Here is a 23,624-nt window from a genome sequence, read left to right on the forward strand (position 1 = left end):
TGCGCACGGAAGTTACATGGAGGAGGGAGCAGATCCGTGACAGAGAAGGATGTAGTGGCTAAACTAATGCAGGAAAGGTATATGGCGGCAAGGATTCTAGAAACTGGTGATTCGCGCCTTTTCCCTTCGTGCGAAAACGGGAAGAATACCCCTAGATTGGCAAATTTCGAATATTATATCTCACAGGTTGAGCTCTATTTGCAACAGTTTAGAACAACAAACCACCACTATCTTGATCAGTCTTTAAGGGAGACCGATAACACTATTAGAAGTGTAGCTATTCTGTCAATTTGTGGCGGTTCGAGAAAACGCCGACAATTTTCCGCCACAATTTTTCGGTTTTCTTGTAGTGATATAATATAAATGGAAATGAAGCTCGCTCTAAACTCAGAAGACTACCTAGAGCAGGATCCTTATGCGGGATGATCGCTAGCAGATCATAGAAGGGTACTCTCATCTCCATCTGTGGGGAAAGGATTGGGGTAAGAATTGGGGAGTCCTTAATAAGGTTAGGGGTTATCGGTTAAGTTCATTAGATATTTGTTATTATCAGACACCAGTACATAATAGAGAATATAGAATAACAACAAACAGAGAACTGAATACAAATAGAGAAGCATACTTCATACAAAAATATAATAGAGAAAGATGCGCAACTAAATATGATGCATGTCTGTCCTATGTAGGCCATAAGCTCATGTGTCGGGTTATATCCCACAACCCGACATTACCTAGGAACTAATCTCAGATATAGCTTTCTATTACCAATCCGTGTATATGTCATGTGGGAATACCACCAGTCCGTGACTACCGGCAATCGTCACAAAACTTGATGACGTAATATACGCATAATGGGAATTATTGATCAACAATTTGTGAACGTCCCGAAAATCAATGATTAATCAGTTTGTGGGTGGGACAATACCACAATTCTCGCAATTAATGATTAAATAGTTCATGGATTTTTTCCGCCTTTTGATGATTAAACAATTTGCGGACTGAGTAAGTGCGACAAAACCTTAGTCCTTGCCAAGCCAATATTTAATCTTTTAATTCCCTTTCACCATATCCTTTTCCTATCTCCACTGAACATTTATTCTTTCTTTAAGTCTTTCAACATCTTAATCCATCATAATACTGTCTTCATACCTCTCTTTAAGTATTTTATGAAAGGAAATGTAAAATTCTGGGCTTTAAATTGTCTTTCTAAGAGTTTTAAAAAAATTATTTTTTTGTCCCAGTCTTTATGTAAAATTACCATTTTCTTCCTCTATTATTATTAATAAAATAATAATATCTTAATATTTTATTATTAAAATTTATTTAATAATATTTTATTTTTAAATTTTTAAAAATTACAACTTGATCCCTAAACTTTTATCTATTTATATTTTAATTCCCAAGGTTTTTTCATATTTATATTTTTGTCCGATATTTTTATATAATTACTAAAATACCCTTATTATTTTTCATAATACCAAAATACCCTTATAATTTTTTTCATTAATACCCAAAATATTCCTAAACATATAAAATTACCTTTTTACTCTTGATCTTTTAATTAATTACTTTCATATCCCAAAATAACTTCAGATGCTGGTGGTTTCTTGTTCATCAAGAAAATCGAACCGCCACCATGATTATTCGTGATTTCGGCTTGATTTTTAACACATTTTTTAAGCTTTTTTGTAACGAATTTTTCTCTTTTTCTTAGTAAAACTTCCAGCCACCAAACCAGTATCAAAATATATCTAAACATGCTTAGGATCCAGCCATAAAGTCACGGTTTGCCCAGCATCTATGAAGCTTCATGATTTTAATGATTTTTAAGTTTGTTTTTAACATAAAAATATGACTAAATCAACCTATAATCACTGAATTGCAAGCACTAAACAATCATTTAACAATCAAATACCAAGAATACAATTAACACATAATTAATTTACCAAATCCTTACCTCTTAAATCAGCTCCAAAAATTGATTTCTCTACGTGGTTTCTAGCTTACTTTTTCACCTAGTTTTCAATCAAAAACAACTTTTAACCCAAGGAACACATGAAGGCCGAACCTTTATCATAGATTTAGGAAGGATTTTCTCATATTCCTTGAGCTAAAAATGGAGATTTCTTAGTTCACAAGGTTCCTAGACAAGAGATCTTAAGCATAAATATCAAAAATATCAAGTTTAACCATGGTTAGCCATGGCTGAACCATTCAAGGAGGAAGAAAAGCCATCATACCTCACTTTATCTTGTGAAATCTGGTATGGAGATGTAAAGGAAGAAGAGAAGAACACTTTAATCGGTTTAGCTTTTTGGTGAAGGTTTATAACTCAAAAGTTCCGAGCTTGAAGCTTAGGTGTTCATGGAAATTTCATGGAGTTTCTCTCAAGGAATTTCAGCCAAGGAAGGAAAGAATGGTGCTGGTCACTACAACAAATTCGGGCTGAGGCAACCCTTTAAAAACGTTGCTTATAATAAGAGAAAGTGTTGCCTTTGATAAAAGGCAACACTTTGCGACAAAAGGCAACGCTTTTTGGGGGGTTGGCTATACGGCCATTACCTTTGGTCTAAGGCAATGCTTTTGTATATTAAAGGGAACCCTTTTTTTGGCAACCTTCAAAAAACGTTGCCTTTTCTGCAAATAAAGCAACTCCGCGAAAGGGTTGCCTTAGAGCACCCAAACACAACGCTTTATATGAAACGCTATGGCAACACTTTTTACGAGTTGTATTTTCTAATATATAAAGCAACACTTGTCCAGAGTTTTTTAAGTTGCTTTTTCATATACCTAAAGCAACACTTGTACAAATTTTTTCAAGTTGCCTTTTCCTCCATCTAAAGCAACACTTGTCCAGGTTTTTTTAAGTTGTATTTTCATATACCTAAAGCAACACTTGTCCAGGTTTTTTTAAGTTGCCTTTGTTATAGACCTAATGCAACACTTATGTAGGTTTATTTACAGTTGTCTTTTTTTAATACCTAAAGCAACACCTTATTGAATTTTTCTTAGATTCTCTTTTTTAATATCTAAAATAATATTTTTTTTATCTTTGTTATATTTATATGATATTTGAAGAATGTATAACACCCGCATTTGAATAAGATAATAATATATATTGCATATATATATAGAAAGGTCTTCCAAGTACCAATTAACATATATACTTGCTAATAAGTTACCAAGTCAAATAAATAATAAACCTAAGTAAGCAAAATACATGTTTTTCTGCTAATGAACTTAAACAAAAAAAAAACTAAGTTGTCCACTAAAAACCAAGAAGACTTTGTGCTTCACCATTGTGGCAAGAATTGTCTTTATGTCTTCAAAAAACTTCCTCCAACAATAAGAAAGCTGTAGTCAAATTTAAATGAACAAAAAAATTATAGTCAAAACATCAGCTATACAATAATATGTATACTCAAGTGGTACAACAATTTAGCATACATATACCTATTCATGATTTGGTATATGAGTCGATGGAGGAGAATGCCGAGGAACTAAATTTGGATCTTGTGCACTATTTGCAGACGATTGCTTAGATCGCAAGAGAGAAAGCGCTTCATCAACATTCATACCAAGAGAAGTTTGTTGCAACATAAGTTTCACAATATCTTCCAATCCTTGCAGTCGTTGCTTATGGTCGTCTAATTCAGTTTTTAAAGCTGTCACCTTCTCTTCACTTTGTTTTTTGATTTCATCTATTTCTTTATTTTTCTTAAGAGAAGTTTTTGTAACAGTTCTTCCATAACATCGAACTCTTCCTGGATTCTCTTTACCAAAAACTTTTTGAAATGCATTAGTAGGAGTTTCTCCAGCTTCTTGGAGATCATCAAGTTTATCCTATACACACAAATATATGATATGTCTATTTTTAGTGATAAAAATTCAATGAAAGAATCCAAAAACCTATTGCTAACTAATAGGGACAGCAATCCAAAATAGCCATAAAAGAGCCATAAAACAGCAGTCCATGATAGCCATATAACATGGTTGTAAATTGTCATAGAACAGCAATAAAATCAACCATAAAACAGCCATGAAATAACCATAAAATAGCAGTCCATGATAGCCATAAAACATGGATAAAATAGCCATAGAACAGCAACTAAATCAGCCATGAAACAGACATAAAATAGCCATAGAACAACAACTAAATCAGCCATGAAACAGCCCATGAAACAGCCACAAAATAGATACCACAAAACATAGAAAGCAGCAAGTCAGCAATCATGACAACCACAAAACAGTCATAAAGTAGATACTAAAACAACAACCATGATAGCCATAAAACAGTCATAAAATAGCTGCCATGACAGCCATAAAATATGCATAAAATAGCCATAAAACAGCAACTAAATCAGCCACGAAACAGCCCATGAAACAGCCATGAAACAGCCGCAAAATAGATACCATAACAATAATCACGATAGCCATAAAACAGCAAAAAAATAGCATCCATGACAGTCATAAAACAACTACTAAAACAAGAAAATTATAGAGGAACTTACAATAACAGCTTGTGTTTCTACATCAAGTGTTTTCCCTTTTAGTCCATTCCGAGTTGCAACAAACATTTCAGCTTGATTTGGTTCCTCTTTGTTCTCTTTTTTCTCACGCTACAGATCAAGATAACAATTACAAAGTCATAACATACTAAAATTAGGGAGAAGTAACAAGTAGAGAATTTTAACTCAAATGTGACCTTACCAAATCAACACGCACTCTTGCAAAATTGATTGGACCCATTTTATGCCTCCATTGTTGCTTCTTGCGATTTTCAGAATTTATAACACACATGGCCTGTGTTTAAAATAGACAATGATGAAAAAAATATAAAAATTGAAAGAATTATACTTGATCATATCAAATAATAATAATTGAAATCCTCTAGCTCACTTTGACAGTTGGAATACTCCAATATGCAATTAGCTTCCGAAATTGTATTTCTGGAATTTCCAAAGGACGATTCACCAACATATCCTCAATATTTCCAGAATATGGTTCAAAATGCTTCTTTTTTATTCTTGTTTTGTAATGCTTCCATGCTCCTTGAACACCAGTCATCACCCATAACTTTGAAGATTTTGGAAGAATGAACTTTGACTACAAACACATCAATTTCATCATATCATATGCATAAAATAATTATTAACATATGGCATAAACATAAAGATAAATGGAGCTTACATTAATATACTTCCAAATGCGCTTTTTGATTTGCTTAGGCACAGCTTTCCAATTAGTGTACATCAAGGTAATAAAATCACTATTCCTTCCCATTGTTCCAATAAAATTAGTTAAATCCTTCACTCTTTGAGCTGTTGGCCCCACGGCTGCTCCCTGATCAAAAGTCACTTCCTCCCTTTCTTCCCAAGTTCTTGCATAAATCTTTAGGCATCTTGTTTTTCCACGATTCTCTTTAACCTTTGAAGTATCTAAATTAAAAATTGAGAAATAGTACAAATTAAAACTAAAGACAGTCGTAAAAGGTATGGAAAGGGCAGCCCCATGCTCATAGATAAAAAGAAAATGTAAAACAAATAGCAACAAACTAAATTACATCACCTTCTATATGAGCTTCTTCCATAACTTGATCTCCTTCTACATCAAAATTGTCACTTTCATGTTCACCAATATAATCTTCCTCAGACGGGATATGAACATTTTCTCCATTATTCGGGGATGGCCTAGATCTAGCATCCTCAGTAGTTGGAACTTCATTATGTTCCTCTTCTCTTTCCACATGAATTCCTTGGTCACCCAAAAAAGCATCAAGAGTCATTGCTGGACGCTTTAAGTTATTTTTTAAGTTTGTCAAGTTAGCTGGTTCTTTTTCAGTAGCTCCAGCATCCTCACCAATTGACTCAAAGTCATCTTCCTCTTCTCTGTCCACTTCTACTCCTTCTGTATGAAAAAAGGCATCAAGAGCCATTGCTGGACACTTTGCCTTACTCTTCATCTTCTTAGGAATTAGTTGTTCTTCTAGTTGAACATTACTCCTCACTTGGTTTTGGGAAGACCTCAAAGACCGGTTCATAACATTGTCTACAAGTGTTTTATTTCTCTCTTCCATTGAATTCTCCCTACTATATTTGTCTCCAATTTCTGAAATTTTTCTCCTGGGCTGTTGTGCTATTTTGGCTTGATTACTTCCTTTATCACCTTTGGTTATAAAATTCCGAACTAGTTTCGCAGCAGAAGATACTTCCTTCATTTCAAATTCCTTAACTTTTGCATGAGCTTGATACTTTTTTACCAGTCTTTTCCTCTTTGAAGTTGCTCCATTTTCCATTAAGTTGCTGTATAAAAATATTAAAACAGCCATGTAAATACAATTGCATATGCATCTAATAAGGGGAAGAGGTAAACCGTAACAAACAATTACCAAATTCTATATCACAATATTCAGCAAATCATGTTCAAAACTGCTAACATAAAGCGATAAATCTGACTTATATACCATAAAAGAGGGAAACAAGTCACTCAAAAAGTCTTCGGAATCATATTCTTCACTCAAAATGCAGAAAAATTCAAAATGCAGAAAAATATGTCCCACACAAACTCATAATCAAGATGCAGAAAAATTCAGAAAATTCTAAGAAGCAACAATCAGAACATAAAAGAGGAAAAACAAGTTGAAAACTGCTAACATAAAGCGATAAATTTGACTTATATACCATAAAAGAGGGAAACAAGTCACTCAAAAGTCTTCAAAATCATATTCTTCATCCGATCCTGTGTTATACTCTTGGGAAAAATAGACTTCTTTTGCGACATCGACCAGAACTTCATTCAAATCATTCCTTACCAAGTCTACTTCACCGTCATCATTAGGTATAGAAGGAACCGTCGAATTATCAAATGGCTCATTTTCATAAGTATCTTCAGCATCAATGGCAACTTGATCACTTATGCTAAATAGGTCCCTTGGAACAGTCTTCATTACAGTTCTTTGCTAGCCTCTTCAACCAAGTTATAGAATTTCTTTGCATCTTCATTCATACCTTCTTTTATCCCTTCCGCTTGTGCCACATCCCGAAATCTATCGTTTAACAAGGCGTCCATGTCGTCGTACGAGTTAGTCTCACTCTCACTGTCAATCTCATTATCGCTATCGCTATCAACATCCATGCCGACTACGCTTTCCCCATGATGAATCCATCTCGTATAACCATTAACGAATCCAAAGGCAATCAAATGAATATAAATTGTTTGTCTTTTGTGCCACAAGAAATTACAACACTTTGCACAAGGGCATAAGATTTCCTCTCCTTGTGGGTATCCGATGGAGTAAGCAAAGTCTAAGAAGTCATTGACACCGTTACTAAACTCAGCTTTATCTCTCGGTAAACTCATCCAATCTTTCTCTAGGTCTTGGAAAAACCTAATTATTCATATATTATTACTACTATTTAACTAATAACCATGTAAATAATAATGTTTATGCACAGTAAGTATATAAATTCATAAAAAAGGCACATAAAAATATTATTATTAAAATTAAGAAACAATGAAAAAGACACATAAAAGACATTCAACATGAAAAAAAAACTGCACAAAGGTCATAATATACATATGAAAACATACAAGTATAAGTAAGATAAAAAAAAAACTTATGGAGTCATGGCTAAACAAATTGCAATCTTAAGTCCTAGAATGTCCACGAATGTTCTTCAAACTCCTCTGAAGCAATATTTCTGTATAACAGAGAAAAGTATCAAATTTACATTACTCCATGTAGAAAATAGAAAAATCAAACTAAAAATAATAATCGAACAAAAGTCCAAGTCACTGTCCTGCACCAAGTACACACAAACACAAACACAAGCACAAAAGCTTATGCAAATTAAATAATCAAATAAAACATGCTGCTTGCCTTCTAAGCACAGACACACAAAATATAATGTCTCATGATTGAGGATAAACACAAAAAATAGATTAGTGTCATTATCAAATATCATCCTCTGGTTCAAAAATAGATATTCCTTGTTCCTTTCTCTGCACAAAAAATGTTTCCTAGAATTTATGAATAAAGCCCAAGAGGAATGTCATGAACTTAATTCTGTTTTTGAGCGGCTGAAAAAAAATACAGTGAAAACCCAAGATTCCATAACTCTTTAGTTACAAATTTTACTACATAAAGTCTTGTAATTCATGGAACATAATACTAGACTTTAAGAGTAACTGAAAGATTTAAAAGGTTCAAAATAGGGTTTGTCTTGAGATCCAAGTATTTTAATTTAATTTATATGGTTATTTTTTTAATTATCCCTTTATCTCTCTATATTGATTTATATATTTCTATTGATTGATATAAATTAAATGTATGATTTGCATGCCCAATTTGTGTTGTGCTAATTGAACTTTGATTAAATTATATATATATATAAAGAGTAACATTGAACTATATGGGTTAAGATTTTAATTTTTCTAACTGCTTGATGTAGGTTAGATGCTTGTTGATATCTAAGAATTTATGTAAAAAAGAGAATAGGAATTGCACATACTTGTATTCAAAACCATATATACAATCAAGAACACAAGTACGGGCACAGCAATATGATTCAGAAGAATAAATAAGGTCTGAATTGTGATATATTCTAATTCAGGATGATGATTGATGATATTAGCTGGCTACAATAACCCAAAAGTATGAAACTATAGCCATAGCATTCACCGCAGAAATTTAGAGAATTCTGACAAAAAGAAAAGAAATTGTGAAATCATATGGAGGATGTACCTTAACAGTTAGGGCAGATCGTCGTATTTTTCCCCAGGAAACAGCTTCAAAAATCAGAATTAAGATGCACAAAAATTCAGAAAATCCTAAGAAGCAACAATCAGAACCATGAAAATTTCAGAACAATTGAAATAAAACTCCTAAAATCAGAATTATAAAGAAGCCCCAAAAATTAAGATTCAATGCATTCAGAATTCATAATCAAAATAAAATTCAGAACAGTCCCAATTCTTCATTCACAATCAATGCATTCAGAATATTCATTCCATAGTAAAATTAAGAAGCTTTCTTACCAACCTGATGTTGAAAAAAATCTAAGTAAGAAGCAAAAGATGACTCTATACTTGATATATGCTTCCAATTTTGTTTTATCTAAGTTCACAAAGATAAGAAAAAGAGAAAAAGCAATAAGAAAAGTTCATACCAAGTAGTCAATACTGGTGGTTCATTGCATGAAGGCATTGGACAATTCTCTAGTATCACGCCTGGTCTCATCAACCGCAAACTGCTTCTTTCCGTACCTTAACAGAGCTTTAAGAATAGAAGCTGCAATAAAAATATAATAGTGGGAATTTGTTTAACCAGGGTCAAAAAGATGGAACTGAAAAAGCACCAGGAAGATGTTGATCCACATGAAAACTTCAGAAAAATTGAAAGCAAACCCCTAAATTCATAATTATTGAGAAGCCCCAAAAAGACATGCATTCAGAAATTCGATTTACATACTAAAATTCAGAACAGTCCCAATTCTTCATTCACAATCAATGCATTCAGAATATTCATTCCATAGTAAAATTAAGAAGCTTTCTTACCAACCTGATGTTGAAAAAAATCTAAGTAAGAAGCAAAAGATGACTCTATACTTGATATATGCTTCCAATTTTGTTTTATCTAAGTTCACAAAGATAAGAAAAAGAGAAAAAGCAATAAGAAAAGTTCATACCAAGTAGTCAATACTGGTGGTTCATTGCATGAAGGCACTGGACAATTCTAAGTATCACGCCTGGTCTCATCAACCGCAAACTGCTTCTTTCCGTACCTTAACAGAGCTTTAAAAATAGAAGCTGTAATAAAAATATAATAGTGGGAATTTGTTTAACCAGGGTCAAAAAGATGGAACTGAAAAGGCACCAGCAAGATGTTGATCCACATGAAAACTTCAGAAAAATTGAAAGCAAACCCCTAAATTCAGAATTATTGAGAAGCCCCAAAAAGACATGCATTCAGAAATTCGATTTACATATTAAAATTCAGAACAGTCCCAATTCTTCATTCACAATCAATGCATTCAGAATAATATTCATTCCATAGTAAAATTAAGAAGCTTTCTTACCAACCTAATGTTGTAAAAAATCTAAGTAAGAAGCAAAAGATGACTCTATACTTGATATATGCTTCCAATTTTGTTTTATCTAAGTTCATATTAATAGTTATAGAGAAAATCCAAGTCGCTTGGTGTAGGGCCTTAAAGATTACAATTCTATTTGTGTCCTACATGGGAATTAAAATTTGAGGCAAAAATTGTAGGAAAGGCAGAAAAGAACAACAAAATAAGAATTCAAAATGATGTGTCAGCATATTAACAATTCAAATAAAATTCAGTGTGCACCATACCTTTTGTGCACCAAACCTCCATCACCCACGAAAAAAAATCAGTTTGGTAACGACAAAAATGAAAAGATTGTAGTGTTTTCAGTTTTCACACCGCATTTGAGGATCTTGAACTAGAACAAGAACCAAACCCTGCTACTGTTAATTAGGTGTCAACCACACATAGAGCACCCAAATGGAAGCTGCATTAAGCAGTCCACTTGCTCTTTCACCCAATCATGTTTTCAATGCATCTAATCCCGGTACCACTCCTTCCATGATAAGAAAAAGAGAAAAAGCAATAAGAAAAGTTCATACCAAGTAGTCAATACTGGTGGTTCATTGCATGAAGGCACTGGACAATTCTAAGTATCACGCCTGGTCTCATCAAACCGCAAACTGCTTCTTTCCGTACCTTAACAGTGCTTTAAGAATAGAAGCTGCAATAAAAATATAATAGTGGGAATTTGTTTAACCAGGGTCAAAAAGATGAAACTGAAAAAGCACCAGGAAGATGTTGATCCACATGAAAATTTCAGAAAAATTGAAAGCAAACCCCTAAATTCAGAATTATTGAGAAGCCCCAAAAAGACATGCATTCAGAAATTCAATTTACATACTAAATTTCAGAACAGTCCCAATTCTTCATTCACAATCAATACATTCAGAATATTCATTTCATAGTAAAATGAAGAAGCTTTCTTACCAATAAGCAGAGGAGGAGGAGGAGGGGGGGTTACAGCCCTTGCGAAGAGGAGAAGGCGAGACAGGGGAAGAAGTGGAAACAGGAGAAAGAGAGGGGTTTCTCGAAGAGGAGAAGGCGAGACAGGCCTTGCGAAGAGGAGAAGGCGAGACAGGCCTGTACTTGGAGCCGAGATAGGAAGAGGGGGAGCCGTGGAGCAGCGTGCGTGGAGGACAGCACCGCGCCGATGCCAGTGGAGGAGAGCACCGCGCCGACACTCGTGGAGGAGAGCACCGCGCAGGAGCCCGTGGATGAGAGCAACGCTCCGACGACCGTGAAAGGGAGAACCGCGCCGTCGCCATTTGGAGTGAAAGCGATTGAGAGTTGTGGTCGATGAGGAGGAGAGCCGCGATCGGTGGTGTGGCCGTCTGCGTTATGATGTTAGGGTTACAGTATCTCTGATGAAATGAGGAAGCTAAGTGATGAAGGAATGAAGTGATGAACTGATGATGAAGAGCATTGTGTCTTTTCTTTTCTTTTTTTTTTTAAGTTATTTGATTGAAAAATAATTGGTGGGAATATAAAAAGTTTCCCTCTAAAATTTGTAACTGTGAATAATTTTAGGCAACTTTTTATAAATGTTATTTATTTAATTTTTTTTATAACTTTTATAAAATGTTATATTTTTATTTAAAAATGTTGTCTTAAATATTTTATATTGTAACATTTATTGAGTGTTGTTTTAGATATCAAAGACAACAATTTTTGTGGGTGGCCAAAAATTTAGTTATCTTAGCCTTATTCAAAGGTAACACGTCAAAAATGTTGTCTTTGCCTATCTAAGGCAACTTTTGTTAAATGTTACTTCGAATAAGGGTTACCTTAGGCCAAAAATGTTGTAGTGGGTGGTGACACCTGGGGGGAGGATGTGTTTTTGGTGCTTAGTCACCGAGAAGTTAAAATATCTTCTAAGAGATAATTACTAAAGCTAGATGTATTAGAACACCAGTAATTACACTCCTAGAGATAAATATATAAGCTACTAGTATAAATGACACTAGTAACATAATTATCTTGAACATAAAAGATTTATGATGAAGTATTAGCATAGGTAAGCTCATTAGAGAGTGTCGACATTAGGCCATTATAAAATCCGGTCAAACCGTATTTAATTAAGTAATTAATTAAATATGGATAAAAATTGTTAGAAAATTTAGTAATCAAAATTTGACAATTTAAATATGATTTTTGGACTCAGTAAATTTTTCTGAATCAGAAAACATAGTTTTCTGCGTAAAAATGTGCACTGAAAATTTGACCGATAGTACCGGTCGAGATCTATCCGACACTGCAGCTGAGAAAATTAATTATGGGTGAGAAAGATTAACAAAATAAAAATTATAAATTGAGAATGTAAAAATATTTAAAATGCATATTAAAACGCTAATCTTAAAGGTTTTAGTCCAAAGTTGGGCCAAACGAGCCATATATGTGAATCGGGTCCCAAGTTGGGCCCAAGATCAAACATATATAAACCTTAATGATAAGCATTTCAGCTTATTAACCTTAGAGAAAGAGAGAGGGGCGCTGAAATGGAGAAGAGAGGAAGAAGAGAGAAAATCCTAACTCCATCAAATTTCAAATCACCATAACTTTCTCTCCGGTGCTCCGATTGACGAGTTGTTTATGGTCACGCGTCGCTCTTCTCACCCTCTTCGATTTTATTTAGGTATTATGATGAGTATCTAATTGTCCTCTTCCCAGTTGCATTTTTCCCTCTAATTCTGAGTTCTGGTTTGGATTTTGAGGCAATCTTGTGATTTTGGTTGTTTAGGGGCGTAAAACCCGGTTAATTAATGACTAATTAGCCCATAAATGAGAATTTATTCTAGAAACCTAAAAATGTGATTTGTATGGCTTAATATGATAGAGGAGATTGAGATGAGAATTTTGATACCAATTTTATAGAAATCGGCCCAAGATTGGACCGAACGGGCCAAATTGGGCCAATCGGACTCATATTGGGCCCTTGGCCCAACCAAGCCAAATCTAAAACCCTAAAAATAGCACACTCTCTCCTCTAAACCCTCAAAAACACGCTCAAATGAGAATGAAAGGGGGAAGAACACTTCTCCAAAGTTCTACCCTTGTTTGATCTTCAAACCACCATAACTTTTGATCCGGAGCTCCGATTGCCGCACTGTTTACGGCCACGCGTTCACCGTGAAGAGCTCTACAAAACCTACTACTTTGTTCTTGAGGTAAGCCACGAATCTATTCCAGTTTTCTCAGCATTAAATTCGAATTTTTGGGTGAAAAATATTGAGATTTTGGGCTCTTTGATGTTATAGGATCCAACTAGCTTGAAGGAGAAGAGTAACCTTGTCTCCTTGATCCTTGGGTATGGTAAGATTCTCAACCCTAGTGGAATTTTTTGGTTTATGATGTTAGGTATTGAGTTGTTGTGTTTGGGTGTGATAATTGTGGCTTAGGTAGTGTGTATGTGAATATTGAAACTTGATTGAGATTTTGGAAAGCTTGGAAAAGGGCTTTGGTGTGATAAAAATCTGTTCTTGGAGGTGTTGTGACCTTGAGAGCTTGTGAAAAAGTGATTTGGAAGTGCTCCGGGTTAAACGGGAAAATCGGCTAAGGTATGGTCTCGGTTTCCTGTATCTAAAATGTAATGTGGTGTGAAAACTTAGTCTAGAGGCCCTAAGATAGGATTTAAATGGTTGATGTTATTGAATGGTTGAAATCAATTGTGTGGTCATATATGTGATTATGAATATTGATGATGTGATAATGTGATGCATGAGAGATATGCATGTTTTGATATATGATTAATGATTGATTGAGGGTGAATTGTGGGTGAAACCATGTTGAGAGTTAGGATGGTAATGATTGTATGTATTGATGGTTGATTGGAAGTGGTGTTGTTGGAAATTGGAATGAGGAAAATACATATAACATGATATTGTGTTTGAAATTGGATTATTTGATGAGATTGGTTAATATGGTGGGTTGATGGTTTATAATTTTGATAAAAATGTTAACATTTGAGTTGAGGAGACTTGAAGTGATTTTGGTATGTTTTGATTGATTTTAAAAAGGGTTGGAATTGGTTTGTTTTAAAAATGGCACTTTGTGGTTTTGTATGAAAATGAGGTTTTTGGACATACTTTGACAGAGCATAACTTGGACTCTGGATCCCCAATTTGTGCCAAACTTGTTTAGAAATGAAATTGGATCTGGGATGTTTATGCCATTTGAAGAACAGGTAAAAAATGACTTGAAACGGAGAACTTATGCCCGTTGGAAGATTGGGGTTTGAAACTGTGAATTCTGTAGCTTTTTAACTTAGTAAAATTTTTGGCAAAACGCACTCCCACGCATAGGCATGGCCGACGCGCACGCGTCGTTTTCAAATTTTCACTATCCACGCGTGCGCGTGGCCCACGCGTATGCGTCGATGAGCTAAATCAATTGCCCAATCAATTGCCCAGCCAAAATTCCCGAGAGTTGTACCAGAGTTGTGTTGGTTTTGTGCCTGTGGCACAAAACGCACCCATGCGTACGTGTGACTAACGCATAGGCGTCACTTGGCTTTTCTCCCATCCACGCATGCGCATGGAGGGAAGCGTACGCGTCGCTGTATCTTGATGCATTCCACGCGTGCTCGTGGGCGACTGATGTAAAAATTTATGTTGATCTAGAATTTCTTAATAGAATTCCTTCGTTGCAAGTATAGTCTAAATCAACAATGAACTCTCACAATCAAAGTTTAAATCAAAGATGTCACAATTCAAATCAAATAACCAAGAGTATTTAAACTCTCGGGTCGTTCTCCCTAGGAATTGCAATGAAATGTTCTATTATTGGCTATGGAGGAATGGGGGTTGTGAATGCAAGAGAGAGCAAGTAATGTAAATGTCAAGAAAGTAAATGATCATGCAAGGAATTAAAAGTCAAAGCAATAAAAGTCAAAGCAATTAAAGCAAGAAAAGGAAAATTCAAGTGCAAGAAACCTCTTGGCCTGAATTGGGAGCTAAGGTTACCCATCCTAGCCATTGACCACAAACACATGATGATTATGAAGAGTTAATCCTACTTAGTTAACCCTACATCAAGGATAAGTCAAATAAGCATAGTTGATTCCAATCCATAAGTCTTAGCCAACTCTATTAATGGGAGGCTTAGAGTCAGGAAACCAAATCAACTAACTACTCTAATATATCAAACAAGAATGGACATCAATGACTCAAGAGTCACCAAAATCTCAAAACCAAGCCAAGAATGAAGAAAAACTAGATAAAAACTAAGCCAAGTATTTTATCAAACACTTGGTGTGCATGAAACTAAAATAATATTAAATTGCATTAAAAGTAAAATCTAACTACCAAATGCAAGGAAATAATAATAACAACCATAGTTGTAAGAACCGGACCGGACCGGCCGGTTCGACCGGAAAACCGGTGAACCGGACCCAGAACCGGTCCGGTTGAGTGATGTAACTGGATAAGGAATAGAACCGTTTTGAATCGGCCAGTTTTGATAAAAACCGGAAAACCGGCGATTTTTGGTTAACCGACCGGTTCAGGAAATTTTTTTTTTTTTAATTCTTTTTCCAAAACGACGTCGTTTTGGTTTTTTTTAAAAAAAAAAAAAAAGAAAAGCCCTACGGGCTACCAGCCCCACGCTCCACCCGATCCCAGTTTGCAGTTCCAATTTCCCTCCCCTTTTGGCTATTCCCCCCAACCCTAACGGCGAAACGGCGAAACCCTACCAACCCTCCGCCAGTCCGCCGCCCTCACCTCACTCACCCAGCCCCCAGCCCGTCATCCTCTTCGTCTCGCGGTCTGAGCTCTGAAGAAACCAACTCAACCAACTCAGCCCGTCATCCTCTCCGAACAGCAGATCCGCCACTCGCGAACTCGCCGGTCGGCCGTTGCGCGCAGTCGAACTCGCCATTCCAGCGCCGTCTCCCTCGCCCAGTCGCCCTCCCCGTCGCCCTTCTGCTCTAGTGCTACTGCTCTGTGACTCTGTCAACAGGTAAGCTCCACTGCTCCAATTCTGTAATCTGCTTCTGCTCTGTTCTGCACTTGAAGTTTAATGATTGTTGTGTGAAATACATTACACTCTGCTCTGTTCTGTTACTGTAAGTTCTGTTAAGCTGAATTTCCTTGTTGAATATGCTTGTTGAAATTTGAAACTGTTGAATACATTACACTTGAATATGCTTGTTGAATTTCCTTGTTGAATATGCTTGTTGAATTTCCTTGTAAATTTACTGTTGGATTAGGACATGAAATATGAAACTGTTGGCTGTTGCATTTTTCATGTTATGTAAATCAAATTTTTCATGTAAATCAATTTATGTTTTGTTGATTTGTACTGGAAATATGAAACTGTTGGATTATATGCTTGATTTGAATCTATGAAATATGAATTTGCTTGTCTTGCTGAATAGAGAATTTAACTATTTAAGAATTTAAGGTTGCTGTCTTGCTGAATAGAGAATAGGAACTAGGGAATTTAGGATTGCTATTTTTATTCATGTGAAACCGGTTTTACCGGTTCAACCAACGATTTATCGGTTGAACCAATAAACCAGTGAACCAGTAACCTGACCGGTTCGATCACCGGTTCGGTTCTTACAACTATGATAACAACTAAAGAAGGTAAGGATTAACATGAAAACATAAATTACATTAATTGAAATTAAAATTAACAAAAGTATTCGTAAACATAAAAACGACAAAATAAAGGAAATAACAAAAGAGATGAAGAAGATAAAGACAAAAGAGCATGAAAACATAAAGGAAACTACACTAGAACAAGAATTAAAAGCTAAAAGTAAAGGAAATTAAACTAGGAAAACCTAAATTCTAGAGAGAGAAAGAGGGGGGAGCTTCTCTCTCTAGAAAATGACCTGATAAAACCTAAACCTAATTGCTCTCCCTTCATCCTTCTTCCCTTTGGCTTGAAATAGCTTCAGAAATGAGTTGGACTGGGTTTTGGAGGCCCAAAAATTGCCCCAGAGATTTGCAATTAATGACCTCACGTGCATGCAGTCGTGCGTATGCACGGTTGCACAAAATTCCCATCGTGTGTACGCACGACATTTGGTGCGTACACACCTTTGTTGTAGCTTTCAAACTCCATTTCCTTCATGATTTCTCCCCTTTAGGATGCTCTTTCTTCCCTTCTTCAACCCAAACTTGCCTTGAAAATCTGAAATCACTTCACAAATGCATCAAGGCACCAAATGGTATCAAAGTTAATGAAATTTAGCAATAAAAAGGCCTAAAGAGCATATTTTCACTTTCAAGCACAGTTTAGGAAGACATCATGAAACTATGCTATTTCAATGGATAAATGCAAGAAAGGTTGATGAAATCCACCCAAATAGAGCAAATAAATATCGTAAAATGTGGATTCATCACATCTCCACACTTAAACAAAAGCATGTCCTCATGTTATACCAAAGGAAGACAAGAAGGAGAATCAACATTTATTCAATGTAACTAACTATATGCAATCTATCTATAAGTATGTAGCTATCTATATGTAGTCTATCTATATGTATTTAACTATTCCAAATAAATCAATTTTCAAAAAAGCATCTATATACAACCAAGGGCTAAAATAATTATAACCAAATCCTATTCACAATTGAATTGAGTCATATAAAAGAATTTAACAAACTTGCAAGATAAACAATGATCATAGGTGAAAATATGGAATTGTGTGATTGAACCCTCACCGGATATGTGTATGCACTCTAATCACTCAAGTGTTTAGGGTCAATTCACTCAATTCTCCTCTAATCATGCTTTCTAAAGTTTGTTCTTCATCTAACCAATCAACAAAAATTTAATGTACATATGCAAAAATCATAAGGTCTTTTCAAGGTTGTAATGGGGCTAAAGTTAAAGGTAAGGATGTATATATGGCTAGGTGAACTTGCATTTGAATCTTTGATTAGTCTAAATTATCACCTAACACACACACACACACAACCTATAAACTAATATCAAACTTAGCTACCCAAAATCTCACTTTTACATATACACACACTCATGCATCAAATTCAATTCCATCACATATGCATTGATTATTATTGAATTTACTCATTGGGGTAATTTTGTCCCTTTTTCATTATTTCTTTTTTTCTTTTCTTTTCTTTTTTTTAAACATAATATATACACCAACTCATCAATGCATATGGTTTCCATAGTCTTATATGAGCATGTACCCCAAATTTCCAATATTTTTTAACAAAGAATAAAACACATTTTTATCTACCAATGTTCCCAAATCTTCCCCACACTTAGTTGACACACACACTCACTAACTTAACTTAAGCTATTCAAAGATTCAAGTAAGGAACATTATTGTTTTTCGCTTAAGATTAATGATGTGGCAATATAAAGAACAAAAGGGGTTTAAAAAGGCTCAAAGTGGCAAACAAAGGTGAATGAAATGATAGGCTATTTGGGTAAAGTGAGCTATAAAGAAATAATGACCTCAATCACACAAATGCATAAAAATACATTAAACAATGGATATATAGACTTAAACAAACCAAAGGTTGTAATCATAGAGAAGAGTAACACGCAAGAATGAAATAAGTGGTCAAATAGTGTAACCACACAATAAGGCTCAAAACTCACAAGTTGTATGTTCTTTAACTCAAAAACCATATTCCACAATGTAAAAATCATGCAAGTTTCAAAAAATTTTAACTCAATTCAATTTGAATTTCAATGCCCTTTATAAAAAGTAAGTTTCTTGGAAATTTCATTAAATTGACTAACATTTATTCTATATATGTATATAGTGTGATTGGAATGAAAAAGTCAAAAATCCTAAGTTTATTTCCTAAATTTCAATCAAACCAAAATAGCAAGTGTATAGGAAATCAAACTAGGTGCAATCATCACATCATCCCAATCACAATCACAACTAAAAGCTGAAAAAAGGAAATCTAAAAACATGCTTTACTACAATATAGTACTAGGTTATATACAAGCAAAATTGAAAAGTGCAATAAACTAAGAAAGTGCAATAAACTAAGAAAATTTTTTTCAAAGAGATAAAATATATACAAAACAACCAAAAAGCATAATAAGAAAAAACAAAACTAAAAGTGTTCGGAAATAGAATTTTTCACCCAAAATGCGCTACTGAAGTTGGACAACCTCCCCACACTTAAAATGTAGCACCGTCCTTGGTGCTCACGATCATGCTGAGTGGAAGGAGTCGTCACTGTGTCACCATACAAAAGTGGCTACAAGAGTGATGGTGGTGCTGAAAAGGAAAGAGCTGAGTTACAAAACAGCATATGAAGTGAACAGATAATAAAAATTTGAATGGAAGCATACATGAGAATCAAATTAAATCAAACACAAACAACTTCCAATCAAATTCAGGACATGGAGAAAGCTAACTTGCTTGTTTATCAAAGAATAAAAGAAGGAAGGAGCATTGTTACTATGCACAAAGGGAAAGAAAATAGTTAAAAGTTACAAGTTAATGTTAGTTGAAAAGTAAAAAGAAAGTTAAAAGTTAAAAGTTATGTTAGTAAAAAGGAAAATGATTAATTGAAAGTGAAAAGAAAAGTTAGATGAAAAAGACAAGCAAAGTTAAAAGTTAGGCAAAGAAAAAGAAAAATTAGTTGAAAAGGAAGCAAAGGTAGAAAATCAAGTGAAAAGAAGGAAAAAAAATTAGTTAAAGAAATGAAACCAAGCAAAAATTCAAAAGTTAGGTGCATAGTCAAAAGTTCCTTAATTCCAAAAAGTTTCTAAAGTTTCAAAACAAGCAAGTTTGTATTTACTTCTCAACAATTCAAAATGCCAAAACAAGTGATGCACATGTATGTGTAGAGCACATAATTAAGTAAATATCAATCATAAGTAAATTGGCATAATTTGAAGCAATGTGGTGTTGGCTAAGTTAGAAACATTGAGAAGCAAGTAAGCCAAAGAACATTCGAACATCAAATTCAATGAAGCATGAAGGTCACAAGGTTGAGACAAGAATTGAAAAGTTTATGCTCTATGTGACTGAAAGTAATTTAGGCAAAGAGAAAAGGAATCAACTTAGTCACATAGGTAAAAGGAAATCTTCAACCTTGTGAGAGCATGCAAAAGAGGCTTTTCCTTTAAAAGAATTTCAAGTTTGTGGTCAATTCGAAACTCAATTAAGGTTTATTCAATGCTCAAGGAGAACACACAATTTACAAGCAAAGAAGTTAAAGAATTGACCAAAGCTTGTAAGGAAGCTCTTGAGGAAATTTCCAAAACCATTTAGCAAACAAGATTCTTTTTGACATAGAAATCCGTCAAATAGAATCTTGTTGCACCAAATAAGATGATGTCATTTAATGAAACAAGGTTAGGAAAAATCCTGCAGCATTTCAGCAGTAAAATTGGCCTATTTTCTAATTTCAATCAATCAATTCAGACTTCCTATGAATTCATTGACAATTAAAAACACAAAAATCATATATGTAACCATAGGAAGTAAGCAAATGAGCCAACATACAGTAGTAAAACAGCCATGAGCAATTCAGCCAAAACAAATAAGCAATGAATCCAAAAAAACAGCCAAGGAGCACTCAATAGCCCAGCATACAGCACCAAACAGCAGTAAGGAACAACAGTAATTGATTCAGTCAGCATTCCTTTCATTGAATTCAGCAATCAATTACAAGTAATAAAAATTCAAACAATTACACATAGCTCAATCCAAGAATGAAGTTCAATTTGAAATAGGGACTCAGCAGCAATGAGAAAATAATGGCCCAAGATACAGCCTCAAAACAGCAATAATGAACAATCCAGCAGCAATAACAACTCGAATTCAGAAATTTATCAAAATCAATATCACTGCAACAGTCATATCCAGGAATTGTACGTTTCAAAAACCAGCCACCAACAAGAAAAAGCAATAATTAACAACCGGGCAACATTCTGTTCTTTGAATTTAACAACCAATCACAAGCAGCATGAGTTCAAACAATTAAGCATCACTGAATCAAACAATGAAGTTCAAATTGAAACAGGAACTCAGCAGCAATCACAATTGAAATTTATAACAGCCTTCAGCAAGAGTAGAGCAGCAATAAGACTATGCAGCAGCATGAACAAATCAATTCAGCATAGGGCAAATTAATGAAAAAGCAACATTCCAAACAGCATTATAAATCAAAACAAACCTAAATCCACTATCCACGCCAGATTCTCTAACAACCTAAGCAACTAACATGCATTTCTAACTAAATTAAGCTAAACAAAATTAACTAGCAGTAAACTAGTGACTGAAACAGAACTCAATTAAAGAAAAACGTGAACCAGGAAGCAGAATTGGAACAGAGGAAGGGAAGGGAAGAAGAAGGTTGATGATGGTGAGTGAACGGCTGGAGCAACTCAGCTGGCCTGGTGGTGACGCTGGCACAGTGGCAGCATGGCCGGCCAAGGTCTGCGTCAGAGAGGGAAAGCGGCACAGGGCCGAGAAACAAGGGATATGTCGCAGCAGCTGGAACTCGCTTGAGACGAAGAGAACAAGAGCTTGTACTTGCTCTGTTCTTCAACCCAGAAAGAACGAGAGGGTCAGGGGTGAGAAGGCGCGCGAAGAAGAAGACCCTGTGGTCTCTGGACCTGACGGTGACGGAAAGGGTAGAGGGAGGGGCTAGACAAGGTGGTTGAGACTAGAGATTGAGACAGGATCGACGAGGAAGGGAAGGTTGCGATGTGATGTTGAAGCCGAAGGGGAAGGTACCGCGAAGAGGAGGAAGAGGAGGGTGGGCTCTGGTTCGAGCTGAGAGAGAAGAAAAAGGAAGAAGAAAAAGGAAGAAGAAGGAGGAGAGGAAAATTGGGTGGCGGCCGGCGGTGGTAGTTGTCGCGGCGAAGTTGAGAAGAGGGAGAGGGACGCGGTGGGTTCTGGACTTGCGGAGGAGCAGGGGTATGGCGATGGTTGCAGTTCTAAGAAGGCGGCTGGTGGAGGTGTGTGGTGGGGATTTGAAACGGAGTGGGGAGAAAGGTTCAGAAAGAGAAACGTTGGAAGGGGGGTCCTCTGGTTCGTGAGGAAAGGATAGAGGACGAAGGGACGTGAGAAGAAGAGAGCTGGCGATTAGGGTTGGTGCGGTGGTTTTTGGGCTCGGCGACTGGTTCGGCGCTGAGAGCACGCAAAGAGGGTAGGGGGTCGCGCAGAGGGGCCGAGAAGGGAACAGGGGTGAGAGACGAGGAAAGAGAGATGAGAGAGGAGGAAAAAGAGATGGGGTGAGGGGCACGGCGACTGCGGCGGTCGCCGGTGGTTGTAGGTGGGTGGACGGTGAGGCGCTGTGGTTTCTGGGCTAGTGAAGAAGATGGAAGCTTATTGATTGGTGAATGGTTGGCTCACAGAAGATGAAAAGAGAAGAGAAGGGAAGAACAGGGGGCTGCGGACGCACCAACTGTGCAGGTGCTCCCAACAGAGGAGGTTGAATTAAAAGTGCATACGCACCAACGTTTGTGCGTAGGCACGGATAGGAAAATGGGCAATAATGCGCATGCATATGCTTTGTGAATGCTGTGAGCAGAGAGCGTACATGAGAGTGTGCGTACGCACGCACAGAATGAAAATTTTTTTTTAAATAGAAATTTATCCAATATTCTAAAGTTCATATAAAAAAAATTAATAAAAATATGCAACTATTCACATTAAACTTTAAAATTATCGAAAATTTTATTTTCCAAATAAAAATATGGACTATTTAAAGCACTTGTAATATGCACAAACAAAAATCTACAAATTCAACCATCTAAAAATTAATTAGAAAAAATTTAAACATGCAATTCAAAACAAAAAGAAAATTTAAAACAAAATTACTAACTATTCACATATGTATTTTAAAACAAAAAGTTATCAAGGCAAGTGGTACACGAAATTGTGATCACACTTTTCACAACTCCGGTACAACTAACCAGCAAGTGCACTGGGTCATCTAAGTAATACCTTACGTGAGTAAGGGTCGATTCCACGGAGATTGTCGGCTTGAAGTAAGCTCTGATTATCTTGTAAATCTTAGTCAGGAGATTAGTGATAAGACTGATTTTGTTTATGAAAAGTAAATAACATGAATTCAATAATACTTGTGATTCAGTGATGAGGAACAAGTTGAGGTTCCGAGGATGCTCTATCGTCTGAATCTCTGCTTTCTTACTGTCTTCTTCTCCAAACACGCATGGCTTCCTTCCATGGCAAGCTGTATGTTGGTGGATCACTGTTGTCAATGGCTACCATCCGTCCTCTCGGATGAAAACTATCAGGTACGGTTTCTGTACGGCTAATCAACTGTCGGATCTCTCGTCTCGGATGAAAAATACCAGGTACAGCTACCGCACGGCTAATTGTCTGTAGGTTCTCACTTGTGTCGGAATAGGATCTCTCTATCCTTTTGCACACTGTCACTGCGCCCAACAGTCGCGAGTTTGAAGCTCGTCACAGTCATCCCGTTCCAGATCCTACTCGGAATACCACAGATAAGGTTTAGACTTTCTAGATCTCAGGAATGCTGCCAATTGGTTCTAGCCTCTACCAAGAAGGTTCTAATCTCACAGACTCGGT

At 35.8% G+C, this 23,624-nt stretch overlaps 1 protein-coding gene and 2 long non-coding RNA genes across 4 annotated transcripts; all 3 read right to left on the reverse strand.

Annotated features, from left to right (window-relative positions):
- Positions 1-3,226: 3,226 nt before the first annotated feature.
- Positions 3,227-6,328, reverse strand: LOC107628242 (uncharacterized). Its single transcript, XM_088489194.1, has 7 exons — positions 5,569-6,328; positions 5,191-5,438; positions 4,900-5,106; positions 4,711-4,803; positions 4,512-4,619; positions 3,454-3,843; positions 3,227-3,354 (listed from the first exon to the last, which is right to left on the reverse strand). Exons 1-6 carry the CDS (start codon positions 6,326-6,328, stop codon positions 3,454-3,456), a joined length of 1,806 nt encoding a protein of 601 aa, XP_088345320.1. The 3' UTR covers positions 3,227-3,354.
- Positions 6,329-7,389: 1,061 nt separating this feature from the next.
- On the reverse strand, positions 7,390-10,761 carry LOC110268253 (uncharacterized). Of its 2 annotated transcripts, none has more exons than XR_015884292.1 (4): positions 10,652-10,761; positions 9,687-9,807; positions 8,744-8,787; positions 7,390-7,700 (listed from the first exon to the last, which is right to left on the reverse strand). It is a non-coding gene; the product is annotated as an uncharacterized LOC110268253 (long non-coding RNA). The 2 variants fall into 2 exon arrangements; XR_015884342.1 differs by having other exon boundaries at positions 8,744-8,829.
- Positions 10,762-16,700: 5,939 nt separating this feature from the next.
- Positions 16,701-22,606, reverse strand: LOC148581151 (uncharacterized). The gene is made up of 2 exons (XR_015907415.1): positions 21,371-22,606; positions 16,701-19,325 (listed from the first exon to the last, which is right to left on the reverse strand). It is a non-coding gene; the product is annotated as an uncharacterized LOC148581151 (long non-coding RNA).
- Between the last annotated feature and the right edge of the window lie 1,018 nt (positions 22,607-23,624).

This window comes from Arachis ipaensis, chromosome B10 (assembly GCF_059453495.1).
Source record: "Arachis ipaensis isolate K30076 ecotype BB chromosome B10, ASM5945349v1, whole genome shotgun sequence".
In the NCBI taxonomy this organism is placed as follows: domain Eukaryota; kingdom Viridiplantae; phylum Streptophyta; class Magnoliopsida; order Fabales; family Fabaceae; genus Arachis; species Arachis ipaensis.